Consider the following 24,998-nt stretch of genomic DNA (forward strand, 5'->3'; position numbering starts at 1 on the left):
TTCTTACGGCATTTTACAGCACTATTGTGCGTAAATCATATCAAAAAAGCCATTTTGAGTTTATTAATAACATAGCATTAACAGTAAACAAAACGTTCGCCAACGCGATAGACGTGTTCGCTCCGCGTATTGTTGTTTTAATATTTTGCGTCGAAATAGCATAAACTACGCATGGCGTTGGTCAATTAATAAATATAACGCACAAGCAACAGAACAAAGAAACAGCAGGCAATTTAGTTATTCCTGACTTTCCTAATATTTATAAGATATACACACATCGGATGTATTTTCAAGTTGCATGCAACACAAAAGAAACGTACATCATGCAAAAACAGAAAATCAACAAAATTCATTAACAAAGCCACGCAAATAAATGTGCATATGAAATTGCAAGCAAGCTATTATGCAAACGTCTGCTGAAGACTAAAAACAAAAAAAAATAAAAAGAGTAGGGGAAAACAACACGAATGTGCCTTACACAAATATAGAGCAGAAATCAAATCTAATCGATTATAGAACCGTGATTAAGTCGCTCCAACGTGAGCACCTAGTGTTCAAATAATTAATACATTTATATTAACTTTAAAAAAGGATCAACATGGACTCTGGCAATGTGATGGACATTTATGCTATTTATTTATTTCGACCCGGAAGTTCGCCCGTTGATTGGTGTGAGGGCAATTATTTAATTTCATCAAATATTGCTGAGTTCGTCAACACGGTGCGTATGTGTAATGTACTTTATGGCATTTCCCTTTTGTTGCAATTATAAATATATATTACAATTAACAGCTGCATTTGCAGTTTTTTTTTGACCCACGCACACATACAATCACACTTTACAAGTACATCGCTGTAAGAAGGCCTTGACCTTTTTGCATATTAGAGCACTTGCTTTTTGACGCCTGAATGTAAACAAAGACGATGCTGTTAGCAGGCACTTGCCAACACTGCAATTGACAACAGTAATTGCATTTTAAAAGTTTCCCTATCACACTTCTTAGTTATGAAATTTCTTGTGCCAATTAATTTATCTATGACAAATTCAAAGTTCATTTTCTTTGTTGAGTTTTCTTTGTATAAATATAATTTCTATGTTGTTATATTTTCTTGGCTCTCACATTTCTTATCAGCGGTGCCTGAAATTTAATGCTAAAGTAATCAAAACTATAGAAAATATTTATTATTACAAAAATAGGACACCAGCTGAAATAATCTGGTTATTACCTAATCGCAAAAGAAATTATATTAAAGTCACATTGTATATAGTTTTATCTATTGAACAAAAGCAGACAATATTATTTTTGATTACCTAACATTTTATGTATTTAGTAAATAAACTTAATCACGATATGCTAAGTCAATTGTCATCCCTCAGTATTTTTATCTAAATAAAATCGTATATCTTATGATTGATGACTGCACTGATTTCACACAATCTATCATTATGTGTACAATCAACTTAAATAAAGCTCCTCGATCATGCAGAGATAATGATCATAATTTATGTACTCAAATTATTTTCTAATTCAACAATAAACCACTTTTTATCAATTTGTAAAAATGTTAACAATATTAATTTAATTTTATTACATACATAAATCTGATCGTACAAGTAAATAATATATTTGTAATAGAGACGTAATCGTTAAGATCCATGAAATGCTTTCAAGATAATTTATTTCAAATTTGAAATTAAGATTTACTTCTCTGACTAATCGCTTAATTTTGTGTGTAATTGGGTTTCTCTGGAGTGCAACATTTTAATGAACTATATTGGGGCCAGCACTTGCCATAAAATCAGCGCTAAGCTTTCTGTATATAGGATATATATATAATATAAACATTTTTGTATATAATTTTGTTTGATATACAAAATAAACACTGACTCGCTTTTACTAGCCCCGTTTTGTTATGACTTTAATTGTCACTGCTTTTATTTCCATATAAACACTTAAACAAAACATAAACAAAACATGATTTATTCCTCATTCATCGCAGACACATTTAATTACGATTAATTTATTTAATTATTCCGGACAATTTCCGTGTCACTCTTTGTTCTCAAGTTCCAAGTGAAAACTTGTTAAAATTACATGAAATGTAATTTAACAAATTGCATGACAAAAAACAAACAAGCATACTTGTATTTGCAAGCTTTGACAAAATCTAAATATTGATTTAGAAATTGTAAATTAGCCTAAACTCGCGTGATAGGATTGTAATTTAATAGGGAAATTGAAATGAATTCGCTTAGCGTTTTTAGATAATTTGGTATCTTTATTTACCAACTTTAACATTTACAATTTATAAAATCAAAAAATATTATCAACCAATATATTTATATACACATTCTCTATAGCAAATTAGTTTCCTTTAAATAATACAAGGTTTATATGATTGGAATACGGAACTGTTCCCACATATTCTATATTTAGTTCTATGAACCATATCTAATAAAGTGGGAACTAAAACAATTAACTTTTTTATCTTTCTTGTATTTAGAACATGAATATTAATTTTTTTTACTTAATTTATTTAACAAACATATATCTATGAAACATATATCCGGATATTCATCATCAATGTCACAGACAGAAAACATATAAAAGATCAAGATAAAAGATGTATTATTTTGAGATTTATCTATAGTTTTCCAATATTAATGTATGACTTTCGATATTTTCTATTACAGTTTAGCAACTTTTTATTTATTTTACTGCCGCCAGTATTAATAATGCTATTCAAGGAGTACGGTCGCTTTGTAACTCCCGGAATCCATTTGCTATGGGTTCTACTGATTGTTGTTGGTCTGAGCTCGATGTATTTCCATGCGACACTTAGTTTATTGGGTCAACTACTCGATGAGCTGGCTATATTATGGGTCTTTATAGCCGCATTCTCACTATTCTATCCCAAGCGTTACTATCCAAAGTTTGTGAAGAATGATCGGTATGTTGATTTTAAATAGTATGTATCTAAACGGAAATAATGTCTATAAAATACTTTACAGGAGAACTTTCAGTTGGCTCATGTTACTGTCGGCCATTATCGCAACAGGTTTGAGCTGGTGGAAGCCAATCGTTAATGCCTTTGTGCTCATGCTTATGAGCGTACCGACAATGATAATGCTCTACACTGAACTTCAACGGTACGTATATATATCTATTTGAACGGGTTACCAAATTTCCAACTGATAAACAAAGTTTGCGCTTTGTTGACCGATTTGACAAACAAAGACACCCACCCTTCCTCATAAATCACATAAACATCCTTATCATCCTCTATCCTTATCACCTACATGCTTATTTGACAAAGCACATGGCTTCTTACGTTTTTTATCAACGGGGGGGAATGGTGCACTTAGAACCTAACTAATGCATGTTTCCGATACATTATGAAATTCGTTATCGCACGTATTATTTTCATTATAAATAGAAGTTAAAATTCAGTAATAAGGAACGTCACTGTTTTATTGCTTTCAAATGGGGTATTAATTCAAAAATATGTATTTATTTATTTAATATAGCTTACAAAAATTAAAGTTTAAAACGTGATACTATGTGATAAAGTGTAGAAAACTATAGGTGCATCTTTTACCCTATTTAGATAAGCTGTAGTGCAACTCTTAAAGCGGCACTTCAAACTGAGCCATTCGAAATCAATTATAATTGAAAATAAATGATTGTTAATCTTCAAAATCGAACAATAATGATAACCATAAAGATTGCTGGCTGTGACTATAGTTTTGGAAGGTTTATTGATTTATAATGTGATTAAGTAGGAAAAATAAAGCTATCAATGAATATTGTGGACTAAATTAAGGTATTATTTAAATTAAATTATTCCTTTATTAATTTTTTTGTTTTAAACATAAAACGTAGTTAACATAGAGCATAGAAACTGGAGTGTGGTACATTTTATTTAAACACGATCGTTATATAATACACGGTCTTTTTAAACAAACCAAATAAATTAAGTTTAGTTTTGATGAAATTTATTTGATTGATAAGATGAATGAATTGTACATTTAATTATTTGTCCAAATATATTGAAAATGCTAAATGAGTTGGTTCAAAAAACTTGATTCTTTTTCTTTTTTTTGCTGAATGAATTTAATTCAATCAAATTTTTTTTCATTCAGTTAGAGAATGGTTTAACACAGAGTTTCTGCAAGTTAAGATTTGGCGAATTAATATGAAGTATTTTAATTTGGTTATTTCCAATCAATCGAAGCATTACATATTTATATTAACTGTGTTTAGTTGAGATTTCATCCATTTTAGTCATCAACATTGTTATTAAATATATGGAATGAAATTGTTTAAACTTCTTTTGTTAATCTACAGAGTGCGGGATCAGCGTGTTTATCGTCTGGGATTGCGGACGACAACTGTTTGGGGCGTGGCAGTTTTTTGTTGGATCAACGATCGTATGTTTTGCGAGGCCTGGTCTGCAATCAACTTTCCATATCTGCACGGATTTTGGCATATATTGATTTTTATTGCTGCTTACACAGTGCTGGTGCTGTTTGCATATTTCTATGTGGAATCAGAGCTACCACAACGACAGCCGTTGCTCAAGTATTGGCCAAAGAATGAATTTGAGTTTGGCATACCATTCATATCGATAAGAAATCCAGGTAAGACTCTGCGCAACACCATCTAAGTTGAATGCAACACTTGCGACTGCAAATGTAACAATTGCCATGACAGACCAGAAAACCAAAACAAAAAACAATAACAATAACCAATATACCAAAGTCGTTAATATACGATGTAATTGCTTTATCTAGTTAGTAATTATGTATATTTAACTTTAGTGTGCTTAATTTTTAACTAGTTGTCAAATTATATTAGTAAAATTGTAGAAAATTTGTTGGATCGAGGTTAAAACTGAAAAACAGAGATTAAGTCTGTTAAAGCAATAAGCTTAAGATTTGTTTGTTGCACAAAGTAAGCCAATTATATATACAATAATTTACTATAACGCTTAGCTTAGAACATAAATACATTTATATGTAGTATATATAAATAACCCTAGTGGTGATGTAAACAAACATATCCCAAAGTCATTAAACTAACTGCTTATTAACTCTCTATGGGCTCAGTCAAGAATCGAAAAGGAACTCTCTTTAAACTGCTTCAACAACCGGTTTTCCCAATCTGTACTAACAGGCTGTGATATGTTACTGATTCATGCATCGGCCGAGACTTCCAAAACAACAACGAAAACAAAATATGAAAAACGTTCCTAAATTTATTACCGAGTATTTAATTAAACTCCATAGGTACCTGAATGCCTGAATGCCTTATGAGTATGATTAAACCTCTGGTCTGTTTAAAGTCAAAAATATCTCTTCCAACAACTGTAGCACTGATTCTTGGCTGAACTTATGGAATCCCTACTAATCATCTGCATAAGACAACTACTAATACACGTAGATTTTTTGGCTCAATACTAAATTATCAAATGCCATTTGGTATAATCGCCTATAATTGCTGATCCCACAGATTCGAAAGATTGGCACATCTACTGCAGCTTGTTCATGCAGGATTACAACAACGGGAAAAGCCTCTACACGGAAGGTTCTAAAATAATTTAGACAATCCCTATGCCTATCCCAATGCCCTATACAATAACAAATGACATTGACAATGTATTGTGTAGAGTGCTAAGCATAGACAAAGTGATATTTAAATTAGTGTTACTACTAATGCCTAAATAATTTAAAATATATGCAAATATACTTATGAAATAAATTATACAATCTTCAACAGCAACTAAATAGCTTACCCGGTACAAATTTCAATAACAAATCAAAATTTATTACCTGCCATTTAGAAGTTGCAACAACTTAATAAATATTACTTTAAAGAAATGCAAGTAATGTACTGAGTTAATAAAGCAAACGAATTGTTGACAAATTCAAAATGTTTACATAATAAAATCTGGTGGAAAATAAATGCAGTTTGTTTATATATGCATATTGTTGGTATAATATATTTATTCTTTATAATTCTCACAATATTCATTTGAATGTAAAAAAGTCTATGCATATATACTCTGTAAATCGTATAACTCGTTAGATAATAACTAAATGTCTTCTCTATGTGCAGTTTTAGAGTGTGTAAGTATTTTAGTAGCGCATATTTGATTGTGCTTCACTGAGCATTGGTCCAAAATTCGTAAGTAATTTCCCGGATTCCATCTAATCTGAATCCGATGATATATTGGTACATGAGTCGCGTGCAGTGCGTTTGTTTAATGAATTGTAAAGACCATTCAATTGATAAGGTCCACGATAAGTTATAATATTCTTTGGTGTCTCGAATATTTTCACCTCGTACAATAGCTCCGGCTTTTTTAGATGTGTACGTATGTTGTCCCAAATATAAACAGCTAGATTCTCCGTTGTGCTCGGCTGCAAGGATACAATAAGATATAAAAAGGAATGTGCTTTGATGCATTTAAATATTTACAATCTTGGCAAAGTATTCAACATCCTTGTCCAGATTCTTATGATCCAGACGCTTCATGATAACCGTCTCAATGGCATCCTTCAACTCTGTTATATTTAGCACCATGCCAGTGCGTTGATCGATGGGACCACGTACTGTTAGCTCAACTAAGGATAGACAAAGGAAAATAATCATTTGTTTTTATATAGCTTTGTTTAAATAATTAGTTCCTAAAAGCTTGATAACCAAACAGAATTTGTTATGATTCTATGCGATTTCATTATCAATACAGTTTTTTTAATGACCTTGCCTCTTAAATTAAACGAGTGTTGAACTTGAACATGGGTTGATAAGCGAGCTTGTTGGCCAAGGCTTTGCTTTTGCTTAACATTGTTTCGTCTCAAGTTTCCAATGTCTGCGGTTATGATCGACTGTCATACGATATGGAATGCTAAATCGCAACTAATCGCGCATTTAAATACGGCAGATTATTGACATACTTATATGGAAAATGCACCTGCATACCCGTATAATTGTGTCCATGTCCGTTAAAATTGTTGCATTTGCCAAAGACTTCCAAGTTCTCAGCATCACTCAATTGGGGACTATGAACATAGAATATACAAGTTAATGACTGCAATGAACTCAAATTGTGTTACTTTTGCACCACTGTGCAGCAATTGAATGAACCAATTAAATAAATACAACTGTGTGGTGTCAAGTGTAATTGTGCAAATTGAATTTAAATTTATTGATTTTATTACCTGTGCAATCGATGGCAAGCGCTGAAAGTTTCTCGGCGCGTCAAAAATGCCACAGGTTGTTGAGACATGCTGCGACTGACTAAGACTATTGCTTGAATTCGAGTTTAACTTAGTTATATTTACTGTCGAATTGCGATTATTGAATTGCGTTGCACGTGCGCGAGCACTGTTTTGTTTCAAATGCAAAACCTGCTCTCAGAACGCGCTTATTTATATAGGCTGCTGGAGAGTAGAACGAGAAACTCAAAGCGGTTTTATTTATAAGCGTGCGTTCGGTAAGCAATGCACCCACAGTCTTTCTATCGATGGCCGTTTTTAAATCAAATTTTACTTATTTATTGTTTTGAAAATGGCGTATTAATATATAAAACGCAAAATGTTTTTTTGTCTAGTAAAAAAGCAACAAGAAACCGAAGGCTGCCACACAGTAAAAATTTCCGATCTGGCTCGATTTCTAACCCAACAAAATAGGTAAATCTCAAAAAAAAAAAAAGGTACATAAAATAAATGTACCTATTTTACGTTTTCTTAATTTTAAAGCTAAAATTTGTATTTTATTTTATTTGAAATTTTAAATTTTCATTAAATTATTAATTTATTGCAAATTTCTTTTATTTTGCAATTTACATCAGAATGGCAACTTTTTGAGCTGAGATGAGGCTGCACAGCTGGTTTTACAACTGTAGTAGCAGTGCTGTCAACTTGTTTTAATAGTTATGTTTTAACAAAAACCTGGCTGGCAGCCTAGTGATCTGCCGTTTGCAGAATTTGATCAGAAATATTGATTTTACTTAATATTATCGATAATAGTACCGACAGGTATCTCATTGTAAAAATAAAACCATAGGTGGCGTACTTTTCACAAACAGCCAAAAGGTGGCGCCACAGTTAAAACATGTGGCAGCATTAGCTCCCATATCAAAGACGTTTTCCAATTAAAAATCAGTGTAGTGAACAAACAAACTATATTCCTGATATTATTGTAAATCAAAAATCTGAAATTCGTTAAGTCTCTTACCAATGCACAAAAGATCCTTCTTGGAAATTTATCTATACGAAATCAAAGGTCTGGCAACGATTAAATAAACTGCCAGGTGGCAACGATGTGATGAAACTCGTGAAAAATTGACAACAAACGACGCGACGCGCGCTAATTTCGAAACTAACAACATTTTAATTTGTTAAAACAAATAAGCGGAAGACATATTAATCGAAAAATGAGTAATAAAAGCACGCCCGTGCGTCAACGCATTCATCAATTTCAAGCACATGCACGTGGCAGCATGGAAACAACTGGAAGCGGCACGAAAACGCCTGCCACAGCTGCCACCGCTGGACTGCGTCGAAAAGTCCTTTGTCGCACGCCGAAACGAAGTGCCGAGAAACAGACACATCCACAAACGGAGCAGCTACTGAACACGGCTTTCAGCGGCGGCATAGCCACACCAACTCCACAACCGAAACCAAAGTCAACAGCATTAAATGCATGTTACACTCCATCCTCGCTCTACCGCAATCCGGCGAAAACCACACCAATGCGTCAACACCAAACGCCAAGCAGCAAGTCGGCCAGCAAAGCCAAAGAGAAGGTGGATGCTATGGTGGAGTCCTTTCACAGCATTTCCGAGGAGAGCAATATGATAGTCACAGTGCGCGTGCGTCCCTTGAATACATTGGAATGCACTCGCGCCAGCGTCACCAATGTGGTTCATGTCCATGGTAACAATGAGCTGACCGTGCAGTCGGGCAGCAGCGCCGATGCTTCAGCCGGAGTCACGCACTTCTTTAGCTACGATCAGGTTTACTATTCATGTGATCCCGACCGTAAGAACTACGCGGATCAGATTGCTGTCTTTGCGGGCACAGCACAGCCCTTGATCGACACTGCCTTTGAGGGCTATAATGCCTGCTTGTTTGCCTACGGACAGACGGGTTCAGGCAAATCGTATAGCATGATGGGCATTGAGGCGTTAGACGACGCCGCCTTGGATGGTAATGCGCCGCACGCTGAGGCAGGCATTATACCACGTTTCTGCCATGAACTCTTTCGACGTATCGATGCCGTCAAGGAGCATCTACAGGTTGCTTAAAGATACATGTCTCTTACATACGAATATTTATCCTAAGAAGTATTCTTTACAACCAACAGGTGGAAGTCGAAGTCAGCTACTTTGAGATCTACAACGAAAAGATACACGATCTATTGAGCGTGCAACATGCCGTGACAGCCGCTCCAGACACGCAGGTGCAACGACAGGCGCTAAAGGTGCGTGAGCATCCCATCTTTGGTCCTTATGTGGTGGATCTGAGCGCTCATTCCGTGGATTCCTATTCGGCACTGAGAAATTGGTTGGCGGTGGGAAACTCTCAACGGGCCACAGCCTCGACAGCCATGAACGACAAAAGCTCCCGCTCGCATTCCATATTTAATATTGTGCTAAATCTGACGGATCTGAGCAGTGACGATGGCATGTCCTCGGACACAGACTCTGGCACGATTGTCTCGCTACGCCAAACGCGACGCAGCAAGATCAGTTTGGTGGATTTGGCGGGCAGCGAACGCATAAGCGTGTCCGGCTCAAATGGCGAACGGATCCGCGAAGGTGTCAGCATCAATAAGAGTCTGTTGACGCTGGGAAAAGTTATTGCCGCCTTGGCAGATACACGGAAAGCAAACGGCGCTGCCACGCCCAACACATTTGTGCCCTATCGGGAGAGTGTGCTAACTTGGCTATTGCGGGTAAGTCATAATCGAGTCTTTGAACATTGCAACACACTCTTACCTACATTCTTATCAAGCTCTGACATCGTTCTGGTTTACTTTCTGCTTATCGTTCACCTAATTGAGCAATCGAGGGTATCATTTCAATAGATTATTTACACAATTTTATTACGTTTTATTGTAGTCTATTTCTAAATAATGAGATATATCAAAATCTATAGTCGCTTGACGTTTGGCAAATTATTTTATACTAAGAGCTCCCTATCTCTTTTTATAATAACTTTGATTAATGTAACAATTGCAATTTAAATACTAAGATACGCGTTTTAGACCTTTGTATCTCCTATCTTTTCTATTAATTGTTTATTTAGACTTCTCGGTGACTTAATTTCTGTTGTGTATGATTAATATAGTGAAATTTCTTGGAATATTTTATTTTAGAAGATAGTAACTTTCTATCCATTTGATACATGTATATAATTTTCACATTCTTTTCGCTGACTTACTCTTGATATCAATATCTTATCTTATCCTATTCTAGTACTAGCCTTACTAGATAAAATAAACAATTTATATTGAGATGCCTTGGAATATTTTAATATAGTTTATTTTCTATCCCCATATATGACCATTAAAACACATTCTGTTTGCTCTTAGAAAATTCTTGACAAAGTTCGTTACTCTTATCATGAAGATCTTATCGTGTGATCCAAAGGTAATATACAACCTGTAGCTCTACACACACTGTTTTTATTTGTTGGCTAATTTATACATTATTTTATAATATGACCTGATATAAAAGTTTGTTTTTATTTGCGAGTAAAAAATAAGATTTCTGAAAAATTTTCAGTAATTTAATCCCATGTCTTAATACCCTGCACGCAAGCTATTTCTACTCAATTTATATCAATGCCCACTTTTTAATATTTACGACTTTAAAATATAAATACCTTTGGCACGTTTCTTAACAATTTCTCGCAATAGATAATGAGTTGAAACAATAAAAAAAAATCTTATTTGTAAAGGCAATGTACTTCAATATACTTGAATATAATACGCTTTAATATCATGTTACCTCACCAGGTGAATGTTGTAAAAGTACATCATGTGACCAGATTTAACTGTAAGAGTCATTATCTACCTTTTTGGTTTCTTTAATTTTGTTATAAAGTGTTAAACTCATTATTTTCCATTTTAACTGACCGCCCTCTTAACTGCAAGTTTCTTTTTTTAATATTTATTATTTATAAACCTTGTGGTATGTAGTACTTTATTTATCAGTACGTTGCTGGTTCTTATATAAAAAAAGAACACAAACCTATATTTGTTCGTTTGAATAACTTAACGCATTCTGTGTTGCGCTTTAAAAAAAATTATTAGTCTGGAGTTTCTCTTATCGTTTATGGAATAGTTTGATTGTGGGCTATATCTAAATTGTTAATATATTAGATATATACTTGAAAAGTAACGCATTCACCCATATATAACATTCTCACAAATTTTCTAAGGATTCTATTAAAAAAAAAAATAACAATTATCTTCCCTTTTTTGTCCTCCCTGCTTTTTAACTAGATCATTCCACAAAGTTCACACAGTCTATTTAATTAAGAGTGTTTCCCTAATGTTATAATACGCAATTCGCAGAGTGTTTTTCCAATGACTAAACGCAGCAATCAATACAAATTTTGAAGTCTCTTGAATTAGAATTACAAAGTCCATAAAACTTAAAAGAGTTGTTTACGCGTTTCTCTGAAGTACGACAAGAATTTGCTGAAACCAGAGCTAGTTGTACTACAAGTATTTAGTGGCTGAAAGCACTTAGTATATTATAGGGTAAATGCCAAACACTTGACAAGTTTCGCAATCAAGAAAAAATCTAATATCAACCATATATGGCGCCATATCGTATGTATTAATTGAGGATAACAGAACCTTTGATTACCCGCAATAATTGTGCAACCCCGCGGCCTTGTCAACCATTAAAGATATGATTAATAAAAATTAATTCCATTTTTTTTTTATTTCCAAGTATTTTTCAACGTTGATTTTTCCATAGCACTCCAAAGATAACTTTTGCTCGGGAACCATAACGACCAGTTAAAATTAACACTCATTATAATCTGTCCAAGTACTTTAATTAACTATGTACACACATACTTTCATATATATGTACACTGTTATATGCATCTTTATTGTATATTATAACAAATGTCGTAAACGCGGAACATTTTGAGCACTTTTAAATACACACCCTCTGCTTGTTTTGACTGTGTGTATTTGTTATTTTTGCTGTGTTTTTTTAATTTTATTTGCTTTGCATATAGTACTAAAATAATATAACACTTGATAAGTTATCAGCACCGCGTCGTCGCAATTGTGAAAGCAACAAGCTCCGCTGCTGTTGCTGCTGCTTCCTCTTGTTACATTTGCAAGCCGTTGGCTCACATTTGCAACGACCTTTCAGTCTGCCATCCTTATGACCTATAATTACAAAAAAAAATAATAATAATCAATGAATGGTCTGGGGAATTTTTAATACAATAATTAAACAATCAGATTGTTGCTGTGTTGATATTTCGCACTTACAATCTCTATCATACTATATATATTCATATTATATTAACAGAACTTAAAAGTACCAATTTTAATCTTAAAAGAGTTGCTATATATTAGTTGACTGATTGGAATTAAAGTAAAATGTTTTTAGCTTTGCTGAATTTTTTTTAATCAAACTAAATTTATTTTTCAATAGAATTTTCATATTTATAAGAAGAGGCTTTACATTGTTTTTTAATAGAAATATATAAATTTAATTGCATTACAAATAGTTAAAGTAAATAAAGAAAATTTGTTGAATATTCGTAAAACTAAAATACTTTCTTCATCGATAAAATTTCAATATTCATGGCTTGAGATTTTAATTATAGCACTTAGATTTAATGGAGCTTAGAAGTAGCATACTTATTAAATATATTTTTTTTGTACAATATAATTGAAAACGAAAAAACAAAAACAAAAGTTGGCACAAAATGGTTATGTAAAGTATATGTTTTGATGGCATTACTAGAACCCCTCAATAAGGAATTGGTTCCACACTTGTTATATTTAAGTGAAAACTTACAGTTCTGAGACTTTAACAGCACTCCCATTTCAATTTGTTGGCCGCTTTGTTTGCCCTTTGAGGTTTTACCCTTTTGAGTTGTTATTTTACTAAGTAAGCGTTGTAGCATTTTTAATAGATGTTCAAATATTTAGTTTCTCCGTTTTTTTTAGTTTCCTTTTTTTTTAATCAACTTTAACCTTCACATTGCAAACTTCAATCCAAACTGCAGTGAAAACTTGAGGAGACACACTTCTTTATACAATTTTGTAATCAAAAAACAAAAAAAAATTAAAATTTGTTTGGTTTCGTGCGCAAAAGTTTCTTAACCGCACTGCACTTTTTGTTATATTTTCCCAAGCGTCGCTTACCACAAATTTGTTTGTGGATGTGGGTTTTATTTATCCAGAAAAGTCACTGATAAGGTGAAAAGTCTGTTCGCCGGCATTAAAGCAATGTTAATGTTTATTGTTTTTTGTTACTTCTCTAACTAGCTTGACAAATTGAACACGCGTGCCATTTGTCTATCGACTACGTCAGCTTTTTTGCATTTATATTTCAAAATTAGCAACACTCTCGGTACGGTCTATAGTAGCTAAATGGTTGTAGATTTGCACACTTGGCAAACACGTTTCCGGGCATGATCGAATAATTATATCATGACTATGTATAATTATCCGATTTTTTGGTTCGTATAGCACTTGGATACAAAAATATTTCTTTAAACTTCATATGTACATTTGTGTGAAGATGAATTATACTATATGTTAACAATTTTTAATTTTTAACTCTATTCTTTTAAAAATGAAAAATAAACTTTCAATTCTACAATTGAAAAATCTTGTACAGTTTAAACTTTAAAATAGATCTTAGAATATCAGTTGGAAATAGTTTGCTTTCTCAAACTCATCATGAAGGGAAACTGTAACAAGCTGATTGTCAATCACATATTCAGTCAAAGATAAATACGATTTATTTAGGAAAACTGATTTTTAGTTTTCTCACCCATGCCCTTAAGCGCCTCTTAGTATAAATGCGTTGTTGTTTTGGTTCCACCTAGATGCTTCTGACAACAATGTAATATTAGCTTTGCCATATTTGCAAGTTCCTCCCCTCAGGGCCCGTTTCGTTCCCGTGCACAAACTAGTTAACATTGAATTTTAAATGAATCAAATTCATTGTAGACTCGTACTTAAGTATATAGCAAATTGCATATTTTATATGGCTTCCATGTGCTAAAAGCCCAGTGAAATGGCTTTTGTTATTGTTATTGTTGTTTACACTTTGATTAGCAGTCAGTTACAAGTCGCTATTTCAGTGGTTCAGTAGTTGGTTGGGCATCCAGGGATAGATTAATTTCAATCATTGCTGTACTTGTACTTGAAGTGCGGTTAAAAGTGGCCAGAACTTGATATAATTTAGCGAATACTGAATTTTCAATAATTTTAATCAAATTCAATTATGTCAAATGTCGCACTGAATCAAATTTAATTGAGTTTATGTGGGACATGCAAAAACTTTGACCACATCAATTGTCTGGTGTGCACATATGTCGTCGTTTTTTCATGGTCCAAGTTCCAGGTCAGATTAGTTAGTGCTATGTAACATATGATGATGAAGGTCAAGTTTTAGCTCAGCTATAGGAATTTTTATTTAAATTAAATTATTTTAATAGGTTTTGCGTAAAGAAAATTATTAATTTCTAGACTCATTAATTCGATTTTTATTAACAAACTGGTGCGAGACCAAAACATTTCCGTAGATTCGGAAAGTTTGTTGGAAAAACATTGTGAAATTCCACAAAAAACCTGAAATTATTGCTTTGAACCGAGTAGATCTTTGATTCATAATGTTGGCAGTTACCATTTAAAAAATTCAACAAAAACTGCTTAAAAAGAACAGGTTCTCCTGAATGTAATTCCCTTTGTACAAATAAATGATTAATTAACGAAATAAGCTCGAAATAGACCTTTTACTCTACCGACAAACTATTCAATCTTGCTTTATGTCCTCATTTTCGTAATCAGTTTAGCGAATTATTCAACTATTTTTTTGGCGTCCGCTTCAGTCGCCAATTTTTCAATTCCCATACAATTGAATAATGCCATCATTAATCTCCACAGCATGACGCAGAAAACGATATGATTCAGGAGATTCCCATACTCTTACGTTTTTTAATAGAAACCAGTTTAGATTTTTCTTTAAGAAATACCAATAACATTTTTATTGATTATTTTGCATGTATAGAAGTGTTATCTTCATATAACTTAAATATAAATACAATATAAAGTATATAATAATTTATAAATTGAAAATTTTCTCGATTCCCGCAAGCAATTGTTTAAAAAACGATTTTCGATTCTTAACTTTTAAACAATGTATTCCCTTTTTTTTGTATATTTTATCCATTATAGTTGCACAGTAGGGGCTGTAGTTTTATTATTTGGTTAATAAACCTTCTTAACTCCAATTTTAAATTTATTGTACGTTACGATTAGATAATAAAATCAATTTAATAACTGACAGTAACATTTATATTATATCTTTAAACATTTGTAACTTGCATATGTAACCTTACGTTCAATATATCATTCTTTAAGCTGTATAAATTATTTTTTTTTTTTGTAATTTACAATACATGTTTTTTTTTTTTAATAGTAGCCCATTTTCTTCCATTTAACATTTTGCCATGCAGAATTTGGCCCAGACTGTGCAAGCTTCAATTTAAGAGTTAGTTTTCTTTTGGGTTTCATAAATATTAGGGTGTCTAATATAGACAAGGATATAATGTTGGGTCAAAACTATATATACATATAGCTAAACACACAATTATAGGTTGAAAATACTAAAATATTATTATTTGTTTGGCGCCAATGGAGCATTTTCTTTCGATTTACTTTTTTAAATATATAAATTTCCTGTAAATAATGCTCCAAGAGGAGAAACTGAAATCAACTGTTTTTGTATAAGGAAAAACATTTGCTTCAATCATAAATGTTCTACTGCAATTTACTCAGTCTCGTACGCAAAATAGAAAAATATTTCTGGTATTCTGGCAATTTTGCTTCCCTCGTTCTTTTTCTTTTTATTCATCTTGTTCTGAATTTTTCAATGCTGTTTCTTGCCTAAGGTCATTTTAGAAGCCAAGCGGTGCGGCTGGTTTAGATTATGTTGTATGTCAATTAACAAATTACGCTACGTTTTTATACTTGTATAAAACTGTAGCGTAGTTGTAAAAAAAAATGTAAAGAAATAGTAAACGGCTTGTAAATTGGTATCAAGTTAACAGCAAATAAAAAAGATCTTGCTGTCTTTTTTCTTTTGTTTAGTTTGTTTGTAAATGGTAGTGTGACGTCATAGGCGGAAATGCACGTAAACATTTTGTTGTAGGTACAGTTGCATTGGATTATTGTAGTTACTTTCTTTGTCTTGCTTCCACTAACTTAAAATGTCTGCCCAGCAGGCGCGCAGCATCTTTACAACGGTTGTGCTAATTCTCATTCTATTTTTTGTTTTCGTTTCATTTTCTTTTTGTTAGTTTTTGTTTTTGTCTTTGACTAAATTTATATGGCATTGTGAATTGCTGCTATTGTTGTTGTTGCAGTGTTAATTTTGGCATTGTTTTTGCCACCTGTCTGTCTCTCCTGTCCTTAAACGGTCTGCTAAATTGAGCGCTGTGTTTACACTTTGCAGCTCTGCTGCGTGGGCACAGCAGTCGACAGAGAAGGCACCTGATGCTGAACCTCGTGCTCGTGCTCGAGCTCATGCTCGTGCATCTCCTCCTCGTCCTCGCAGATACTTTCGTGATGCTTGCGGGACTCACGTTTGCGCATATAATTGATAAGCGGCCGTTTCTTGTGCTCCTTGCAGAAGGGACAATCCTTGCGCAGCTGCTTCTCCGATTTCAATTGCTTACATTTTTCTGCAATTACACAAAGAGCAAACAAGAATAATGTTAATTAAGGAAATACATACATATAGAGGTACGGTCACTAAATCTGTTTACTCATGGCCGCCCCAGCAAGGTTGCCTCTCTCACACTCTCTCCTCTCTCTCTCTCTCATATTCTCCCTCTCTGGCTCTCTGCAGGCCTACGTGCCAATTATGTCGTGCTCACACGCTTTGCCCTTTTTTCTAGCTAATGCCGGCGCTGCTTACGTGACGTCATGCCATTAACGTCACGTAGCGTCAAACTTTTTGTGCTACAATTGACCCTGTGACATGTGTTGACACAGGGTGCTCGCTAAGCCTGCTCTCGATTAAACTACAGATTTTGATTGTGCTGTCATATGGGGCCAATTGAGCGTTTAAATTCTTTTTATTGATTAAAGCGTAGCCGGTATAAAAATAGACGTACATAAATTTAGCAAATGTACTCGGCAAATGAACGATGATAAGCGGCCTTGACTATCTGGCTATCGCAAATTATAGACCATAATTTAGTTACAAACATCTACAAAAGTCCCTATTGCGTTTCATTTATGCATAATTAGTCATATGATTGTTAACGATATTATTTTGATGTGCAGGCTTAAATAGCACACTAAAAATATTTACAAAGGCACACATATATTTTTATTGCGTCGCAAGTTTTTTTTGGTTTTGTTTTCTTTATTTGGTATGGTGGTTCCAAACACCTGCTTTGCTTACGAGTGTGGTACAGTCTACCAGGTAGATAAGTATATGTATCTTTGTGTCATTGTATATCTGTACTTGGTTTAAAATAGGGACAGCCTTGTCGACTCATAGTCTACTAAAGTTAAAGAACCTCGACAATGATTTCCTTTGTTAAAGCTTTCTTTCAATGCGGTGAAAAATAAGGAAATTATTTGCTTATTGCAACGCGATTTAAAAACCCCGCGCTTCGATGTTTCACGTGCAGTTAAATGTTCTTGTTTACTTAAACGCTTAAGTAACAAAGTAAATAAAGCTGGAAAGTATGTATGTATTAACATTCACAAATACAAATACACAACAAAAATAAACGCATGTGACAACACATGATAAGAGAAACGCAAGTTTATGCGCTTGCAACACCCTGTGAATGCCCGTGTTTCTTTCGCTTTAGTGCACGCATTGATAAACTAACACATTCTTACATTCATATGCTCGTGTGCGCAAAATTAAGGCGTGTTTCACACATGCATACATACATACGTACAGCAATTTCAAAAAGCTGTCGGGCTATTTTTAAATTTTTTGCAAAAACAACAAACATTGAGAACATTCACAATAACAAGCAAATGAGTTCATTTGTGTAAATACACATCTTTGTAGCTCACATGCATTTATAGTGCGTATCTTTGCAATTAATGCTTTTTACTACGATACTTATTCTGTATGTATGTATGAATGTACTCGTTTACTTGTTTTGCTCATGTGTCTTCCCCGCACGTTATTCGAGTACGTGTCTGACAAAAAGCTGACTAACATGACGGTTCACTGCAATTTGTCAGTAAATTTTGACTTGCATTGTGGGGATGACGCAACTGCAGCGCCGCTGTGTCAGTATGTAATGTGTTAATTTTATTAAATTTTGCTAATTACCTTGGACTCGACTGTAAGAATCCTTGGCTGGATACGGACTTGCGCTGCTTGAGTGCTCCAGTGTGCCATACGGAAACTGCTCATAATCGCGGTAATAGCCGCTGCGCATAGAGCCACCATATGACAGCGTCGAGTCGCCAACAAATACGCCCCAAACATCCATAGTTGTAGTTGTTATTCGAAAGGTGTTCTTTGTATGTATGTGTATTTATGTAGGTTGCACCAAGAGTGTGGGCTTGCGTTGTTGTTGTTGGGGTTGATGTTGCTGTTGTTATATACTTTTTATTGTTGCTTTTTGCGCGCGTACGTTGTGCGAGGTCGTTTCACTTTGCCTTTGTTTTTTCTTGTTTGCCGTCTATACGTTCTTTTGTAACGTGCAATGAACTCTGGCTATTCACATAAGCGCTTTACGTTCTTTGTCAAATAACGCGAATTGTTATTTTTTTATTCATTCACTTTTATTTAATACCAAGTCAAGGTATAGAACCAGTTTATATGTGCATTGATTTTAAATGCATTTATCTAGGAATTAATACACGGAGCTCTATCTGTTTTGCTCTTTACGTCGTCAGTTGAAAACTGAAACTGAAAGCCGAACGCTATATTACTGCATTTTTGTAGCCCAGACATCGTCTGATTGCTTCGTGCGTTGTTTTTCGACGACTTCGTGTCTCGTTTCGCGATGCGTAGCATTGTTTTTGCTTTGTCGACGTTTTGTTTGCTTACGTTACTTCTCTGCTGTGTTTATTATGTACGTCTACCTTACAATCTTGATCAAAGGGTATATTCTTTGGGCTTATGTAACTTGATGTACTTTTGTTTTCCTTTGTCTCTTCTTTCTCATTAAAGAAATACAAAATTGAACTCGATGTTGTACTGTGGGGTTTTTATTTTTAAATGAGTAATTAAATATTTAATACAGATTTTTTTGACTTAAATATGGTCTATAACTTTGTACGTCATATCTTAAAGTTGGGCCATTTGTCCAATAGTTTTTCCTAGTTTATCACATCCCGTGCACTTCAAAGCTTTGGCACATGCCTCCTGTGCTACTGTCCCCACATATTGTTGTTTCTTTCCCTCTTATTCATATTAATCCGCACAGTGGTGCACAACCTAATATTACAAAACCATTATTAAAATAAGAATACTTTATTTTCCACATTAATCATTCAGTCTGTCAATTAATATGTACTAATTTGGACGTGGCATGAAAAATATTTTTATCGTATTAGTGACGTCGGAAGGTTTACTTATTAGCGTAAACTTGCTAAATCAAATGTCTGATGCATAAATTGTCACCTTAAACAAGATTGATGTCTTATAACGAAATTCAAACTAAAAATTTTGAACATACTCCTTTTGTATAACCCTAGGCAAGTATTGCCGTAGGTTTGCTAATTGACGTCTAGACTTTATGCCCATAATACATCAAAAGTTTTATAAGACTCATGAAATCGCTTAATCAAGCAAGAAAATTTTCCCATGCACTGTCAATCAATCTCTTGTTGGCTGTGCACATTTGGAAAAATTTGAATATTAAGCTTCAAAGCGGAATATGAACTTTCCACCTTTGGAAATAAGACCCTAATATTTATACATATAATGATAAATTTTGTATTTTTTTTTTTAATGTCGAAATGTTGTTTGCCTAAGTAATGGTTAAATATCGTTATAATTATCGTAAGATTTGTGTTAATTCAAACACCTACGTCATATTGACGTATTTTAATCAAGATGTCTTTTTTTTAATTTTACATACCGCTTCTTTTTTAGCGGCTTTTTGTGGTTAACGTATTTTGCGTACACGACTTTTCTGTGTGATGTCGTGACAAGCTTTGAGAAGTGGGAAAGCATACTCTGGACATGCCGCAAGTTATATATAGCCAACAAATGATTCAAATAACGGGTTTAACGACGAAAATCTAGTCGAAAACCTTCAAATTATTTCTTATTGATTAATTAAAAATACAAAAAAACACATTATTGGAGTTTGCAGTGACGAAGGTGGTGCTGCCACCGACCCGGACACGTGAACGTGGCCAGAAACATGTTAAGACCGGCCCCTTAGAGGTCAGGCCCCTCTGAGGTCACCCGAAGGGCAATATATTACCAGATGTGAATCTTGTTTGCCCTTCAATTAAAACTGGCTTACCTTTTAAATAACTTTATAATAGAACGCATTGTGTGTGGAAAAATTCTGATATATATATATATATATATATATATATATATATATATATATATATATATATATATATATATATATATATATATATATATATTTATGTATATATATATCATATATATATATATATGATATATATATACATAAATATATATGTATATATTTTTTGCGATATCTTCGAGTGACTGTAGATCACTGTACGCATGCACACACACACTCAAAAGGTTGGGGACTCTTTGTTGCTCGCTCATTCACACTCTCCCACGCTATTGCTGCTGCGCAGTTTATGCAAGCAGAGACTCTCGTGAGTAGCGTGCTCTTCCTCTTTCTCGTTCTCTCCCTCTTTAATTCGATTGCTGACCCGCACTTAGAGAGTCAATCAAACAAGTGTCCATTACACATGCCTACATGTGAACGTACATACTTAAACACATACATATGTACATACTTATTTATTTGGTTGGCACAACTAACACTCTAGCTATCTCGCTCTTGATTGCCAGCATCGATAGCGGTTAACGGTCTTCGTTATTGCAGCCTTTGCTTTGTCTCTTTAAACTTTTAAGTTTATCAGAAGAGGGTTCACTATCAACACTGATAAGTTGCTATCTTTAGAGGTCATAATTCTTTTGGTGAGACCCAAAAGCATGTGGAAGTTTATATTTATTATGTATGTGTATGTATGCATATACATAGATATGTACTATTTTTATTTTTAATAACTTTTTATAGTAACAATTCTTAATTCAATAATGAACAAATAGTTGTTTTATTCCAAATACATATATACACATGTATGTATGTACATTAGGGTGCATCGATTACGATGTACGGGACAACAAAAATTGAAAAATGGTAACACAAATTCGTAGTCTACGGTTAATTCTAAGATATTTTTACCAAGAATCCATAGTTTTTAAATCAATTCCTAGTCACCTCTTTTTCAGTTAAAAAATATATATTTTTTTTTGAAATGTTATGATTTTTATTATTAGCAAATCTTTAGTGTTTTCAGTCCTATCCTGACAAAATTAGGACCAGGTCTTTACAAATTTTATAGAATCAACGGACCAATTGTCCTTAAAACATAATTTTTTATGGTTATTCTGTTTTACCAGATAGTATATTGACTTGTTTTTATAAAAACCATAAAATTAGTCATTAAAGAGTAATCGATATTGTGGATTTTAAAAAATTCAAAATTTAGTAAGTCTTTTTATGTCAAGTTTGTAGAGTATGATTTTAAGACTAAAACAAGCCATGACTAACGTATCCATTTCTGTTTCTCTGCAGGAAAATCTTGGTGGAAATTCAAAGACAGTAATGTTGGCCACGATTTCTCCAGCGAGTCTTCATGCAGATGAAACTCTTGCCACACTGCGATACGCTTGCAAGGCGCGTTCCATTGTGAATCGGGTGAAAGTGAATGAGTCACCGCATGATAAGATCATTAGAGATCTGCGGGCTGAGGTGGATCGTCTTAAATCGCTGCGCAATGAATACGAAAGACAGCGACGTCTCTCCTCTAACAACAATCCGCCAGCGCCTCGTAAAATCATCATTGAGACATCTGTGGATGACACTGAGGTGGAGGCACTGCGTCAGCAGCTGGCAGAGCGTGAACGTGAATTGAATCGCGCCCAGAAATCGTGGATGGAGAAGCTCAAGGAGGCGGAGGATCTGCGGAAAACGGAGTTGCGTTTGTTAAAGCGCAAGGGACTCGCTATGGAACTGACTGCGGATCAGAAGCAGGCGTGTCTGGTCAATCTGGCTGCCGATCCCATGCTAAGTGGAACACTATTCTATCTGCTGCCCCCAGGGATTGTGCGCATCGGGCGTGGCCGTTTACCAGGTGCCCCAGCCAACGCACTGCCGGACATTGTGCTGGACGGTCCGCTGGTGGCTCTGCAGCATTGCACCATTGAGCACGAGCGCGCGGGGAAGCTCTTTGTCAGTCCGGGAAGCGAGGATTTCGAGACTTATGTAAATGGTGAACTTTTGGAGGAGCGACGACAGTTGTTTCATGGCAATCGTTTGGTCATTGGCGGTTCACATTATTTCCGCATATCGAATCCATTTTGCAGTCAGCGTGGCAAGGCGGAGCAGCTGCTGGTGGACTTTCAATTGGCGCATCAGGAGATCTTGCAGAAACAGGAGCAACAGCTGCGCTGTGAACTGGAGGCGGAGAAACGTGCCGCACTCACGCGGATCGAACAGGAACGCGTCCAACATGCTCGGGACTTTGAGGAGCGGCTGCAGTGCCTCAAGTTGGAGCAGTTCAAATACAAGTGCAACAGCGAAATGCTAGAAACGGAGCGTCAAGCCTTGGCCCAACAACTACAAACGCCCAGTCGGATGTCCAGTGCCTCGACGCCAGCCCAGAAATCGACATTGTTAGAAGACATACAGCGCATCATGCTCAATCCCAGCGAGGAGAGTCTGCACAAGACTCAGCTGATGGTTAAGGAGGCCACACAACGCTGTCGTCAAGTGGGATTGAAGCACTTGGAATTTCGTCAAACCCAAACACCCGATGAATTTGGATTACTTCGCACAGTGATACTCATTGTGGACAAACAGCGATCCCTGAAGGCTGAATGGCCCATAGCACGTCTTGGTGTTTGGTTGGACTTGCAACGAGATGCGACTTGCCACAATGCCAGCAATATATTTGAAAGTGTTGAGGTGGATTGGCAGCCGATGGATGCGGAATTGAATGAAACTCTCAATGACACGCACAATTCCAGTCGCATTGCCTTGAATCTGAGTGCCATGAAGGATGTGCTGCTCAAGCAACCCCTCAAGCGATTGCTCAGCAATAATACACCCCATCAGACCTCGACGCCAGCCAAGACGCCGGCAAGTGCCTCGCCCAGCAGCAAACTGGCTCAATACACCAAACGTCTGCTCACTTACGACCTGGAAGATCAACCGTCGGAGGGCAACAACTGCAATTTTCCTCTGCTGGCACAACAGGAACTCCAGATAATGCAACGTGCCGCACATCGTTTGAGGCGCCATTGCGAGCAGGCATGTCGCGAGCGGGAGAATCAAGCGGATGCCGGAGAATTGGCTAGCAATCTTCAGGATGCACTTGCTCGACTGGACAATGTGCTTCATGGCATGCACAGCTGCCTGGCGCAGTCAGCGGACTCGGCGGCGTCGGCGGCTTCAGCGACATCGCCAAGTAAAGCACAGAAAGCTGTGCGTTTCCTTATCGATTGAGATAATCTTGAGCCCGGTTCTATTCATATTATTTTAACCTACATATATACGTATCACCTTTAATGCAATTGCTTGTATTTGTTTTTATTCGTTTCTAAATATATTTTTGTATATTTAAATTTATCAATGATTTGTTTTACTTGTTATCGGCTTGAGTTTTCACTTTTCTTTTAGTGATGTTAAATTACAGAGAAAGCTTGATTTTCGCGGAAGCGATTTTCAACTCCCTTAACTCGAGTATTTTGGCAATTGATTAAATCGATTTTTATTTGGCGTCTATTTTGATTCTGCATGAAAATTAAAAAACTTAACACTGTCCTTTTATTCCGTACCTAGCTCCTTGACATGTTATCTGGCCCCTTGACACTTTATCTAAAACTTCAAACTGTCATAACTCTGCCAAAACCAAGGAATTAAACCGAATCCACTTAAGATTACGGTTTCGGTTCAGGTACGTTTCGAAACAATTCAATCGGTAAAAGGTTATATTTCAGTTTTCTTTTTTCTGTTTCGCTATCATTACCGGTACGTAGCAAACCGTTACTAACGGTACACCAAATTAATTTAGAAAAATTTAAAGTGATAAGGTGTCGAATTTAATAAAATTTTAATGCCGAATAAATGCCAAACCATGACCAAGATGACATTCCGCTTGAAAATCGGTAAAGTTTTGTCAAAGTTATGACAGTTCGAAGCTGCTGAAGCCTCTGATCTGATTTTTTACAAAAAAAAAAAAAAGAAGAACCAAGTTTAAAGTGTCGTTTTTTACGAAATAAGGAGTTTATTAAAAGGAAAAACTAGAGATTTAAAACTTTGAATATTTCAAATTTCAAAGGAGGTACCCTTACTATTAACGTGGAATCATGGCTTCAAAAGTCGAAAAATAATAAAATTTTTAAAAACTAAACGATGTGTTTGAACAAAACTTAAAATACACACTTGTTATTTTGTTTTTTCTTTTAATTATTTTGTTTGTAACTTTATTAACACA

General features: G+C 34.9%; 4 protein-coding genes across 6 annotated transcripts; 2 read left to right on the forward strand and 2 right to left on the reverse strand.

Moving 5' to 3' along the window:
* The first annotated feature begins 86 nt into the window (after positions 1-86).
* On the forward strand, positions 87-5,983 carry LOC117780690 (alkaline ceramidase). The gene is made up of 5 exons (XM_034617319.1): positions 87-721; positions 2,696-2,952; positions 3,014-3,151; positions 4,350-4,642; positions 5,514-5,983. Exons 1-5 carry the CDS (start codon positions 599-601, stop codon positions 5,603-5,605), a joined length of 903 nt encoding a protein of 300 aa, XP_034473210.1. The 5' UTR covers positions 87-598; the 3' UTR covers positions 5,606-5,983.
* Positions 5,984-7,628, reverse strand: LOC117780691 (6-pyruvoyl tetrahydrobiopterin synthase). Its single transcript, XM_034617320.1, has 4 exons — positions 7,226-7,628; positions 6,987-7,066; positions 6,483-6,628; positions 5,984-6,424 (listed from the first exon to the last, which is right to left on the reverse strand). The coding sequence occupies exons 1-4, from the start codon at positions 7,291-7,293 to the stop codon at positions 6,212-6,214; spliced, it is 507 nt and encodes a 168-aa protein (XP_034473211.1). The 5' UTR covers positions 7,294-7,628; the 3' UTR covers positions 5,984-6,211.
* Positions 7,629-8,257: 629 nt separating this feature from the next.
* Positions 8,258-24,134, forward strand: LOC117780312 (kinesin-like protein KIF14). Its single transcript, XM_034616778.1, has 3 exons — positions 8,258-9,306; positions 9,375-9,965; positions 22,076-24,134. Exons 1-3 carry the CDS (start codon positions 8,443-8,445, stop codon positions 24,005-24,007), a joined length of 3,387 nt encoding a protein of 1,128 aa, XP_034472669.1. The 5' UTR covers positions 8,258-8,442; the 3' UTR covers positions 24,008-24,134.
* Positions 12,049-19,188, reverse strand: LOC117780318. Of its 3 annotated transcripts, none has more exons than XM_034616789.1 (2): positions 13,069-13,309; positions 12,049-12,428 (listed from the first exon to the last, which is right to left on the reverse strand). In XM_034616789.1, the coding sequence occupies exons 1-2, from the start codon at positions 13,175-13,177 to the stop codon at positions 12,274-12,276; spliced, it is 264 nt and encodes an 87-aa protein (XP_034472680.1). In that variant the 5' UTR covers positions 13,178-13,309; the 3' UTR covers positions 12,049-12,273. The 3 variants fall into 3 exon arrangements, with proteins under 3 accessions (XP_034472680.1, XP_034472681.1, XP_034472679.1); XM_034616790.1 differs by lacking the exon at positions 13,069-13,309 and adding an exon at positions 18,595-19,188 and having other exon boundaries at positions 12,066-12,428; XM_034616788.1 differs by lacking the exons at positions 12,049-12,428; positions 13,069-13,309 and adding exons at positions 16,136-16,969; positions 18,595-19,183.
* Positions 24,135-24,998: the final 864 nt, after the last annotated feature.

Source organism: Drosophila innubila (assembly GCF_004354385.1).
Source record: "Drosophila innubila isolate TH190305 chromosome 2L unlocalized genomic scaffold, UK_Dinn_1.0 4_B_2L, whole genome shotgun sequence".
Classification (NCBI taxonomy): domain Eukaryota; kingdom Metazoa; phylum Arthropoda; class Insecta; order Diptera; family Drosophilidae; genus Drosophila; species Drosophila innubila.

Excerpts from the sequence above, each read along its gene's own strand:
- LOC117780690 (XM_034617319.1), top strand. The coding sequence starts at position 599 with ATGGACTCTGGCAATGTGATGGACATTTATGCTATTTATTTATTTCGA. Across the intron at positions 722-2,695 it reads TTGCTGAGTTCGTCAACACG|TTTAGCAACTTTTTATTTAT; the intron begins GTGCGTATGTGT and ends TTTCTATTACAG. Across the intron at positions 3,152-4,349 it reads CTCTACACTGAACTTCAACG|AGTGCGGGATCAGCGTGTTT; the intron begins GTACGTATATAT and ends GTTAATCTACAG.
- LOC117780691 (XM_034617320.1), bottom strand. The coding sequence starts at position 7,293 with ATGTCTCAACAACCTGTGGCATTTTTGACGCGCCGAGAAACTTTCAGC. Across the intron at positions 7,067-7,225 it reads GCTTGCCATCGATTGCACAG|TCCCCAATTGAGTGATGCTG; the intron begins GTAATAAAATCA and ends CTATGTTCATAG. Across the intron at positions 6,425-6,482 it reads TTGAATACTTTGCCAAGATT|CCGAGCACAACGGAGAATCT; the intron begins GTAAATATTTAA and ends GTATCCTTGCAG.
- LOC117780312 (XM_034616778.1), top strand. The coding sequence starts at position 8,443 with ATGAGTAATAAAAGCACGCCCGTGCGTCAACGCATTCATCAATTTCAA. Across the intron at positions 9,307-9,374 it reads CCGTCAAGGAGCATCTACAG|GTGGAAGTCGAAGTCAGCTA; the intron begins GTTGCTTAAAGA and ends TACAACCAACAG. Across the intron at positions 9,966-22,075 it reads TGCTAACTTGGCTATTGCGG|GAAAATCTTGGTGGAAATTC; the intron begins GTAAGTCATAAT and ends GTTTCTCTGCAG.
- LOC117780318 (XM_034616788.1), bottom strand. The coding sequence starts at position 18,757 with ATGGATGTTTGGGGCGTATTTGTTGGCGACTCGACGCTGTCATATGGT. Across the intron at positions 16,970-18,594 it reads TTCTTACAGTCGAGTCCAAG|AAAAATGTAAGCAATTGAAA; the intron begins GTAATTAGCAAA and ends GTGTAATTGCAG.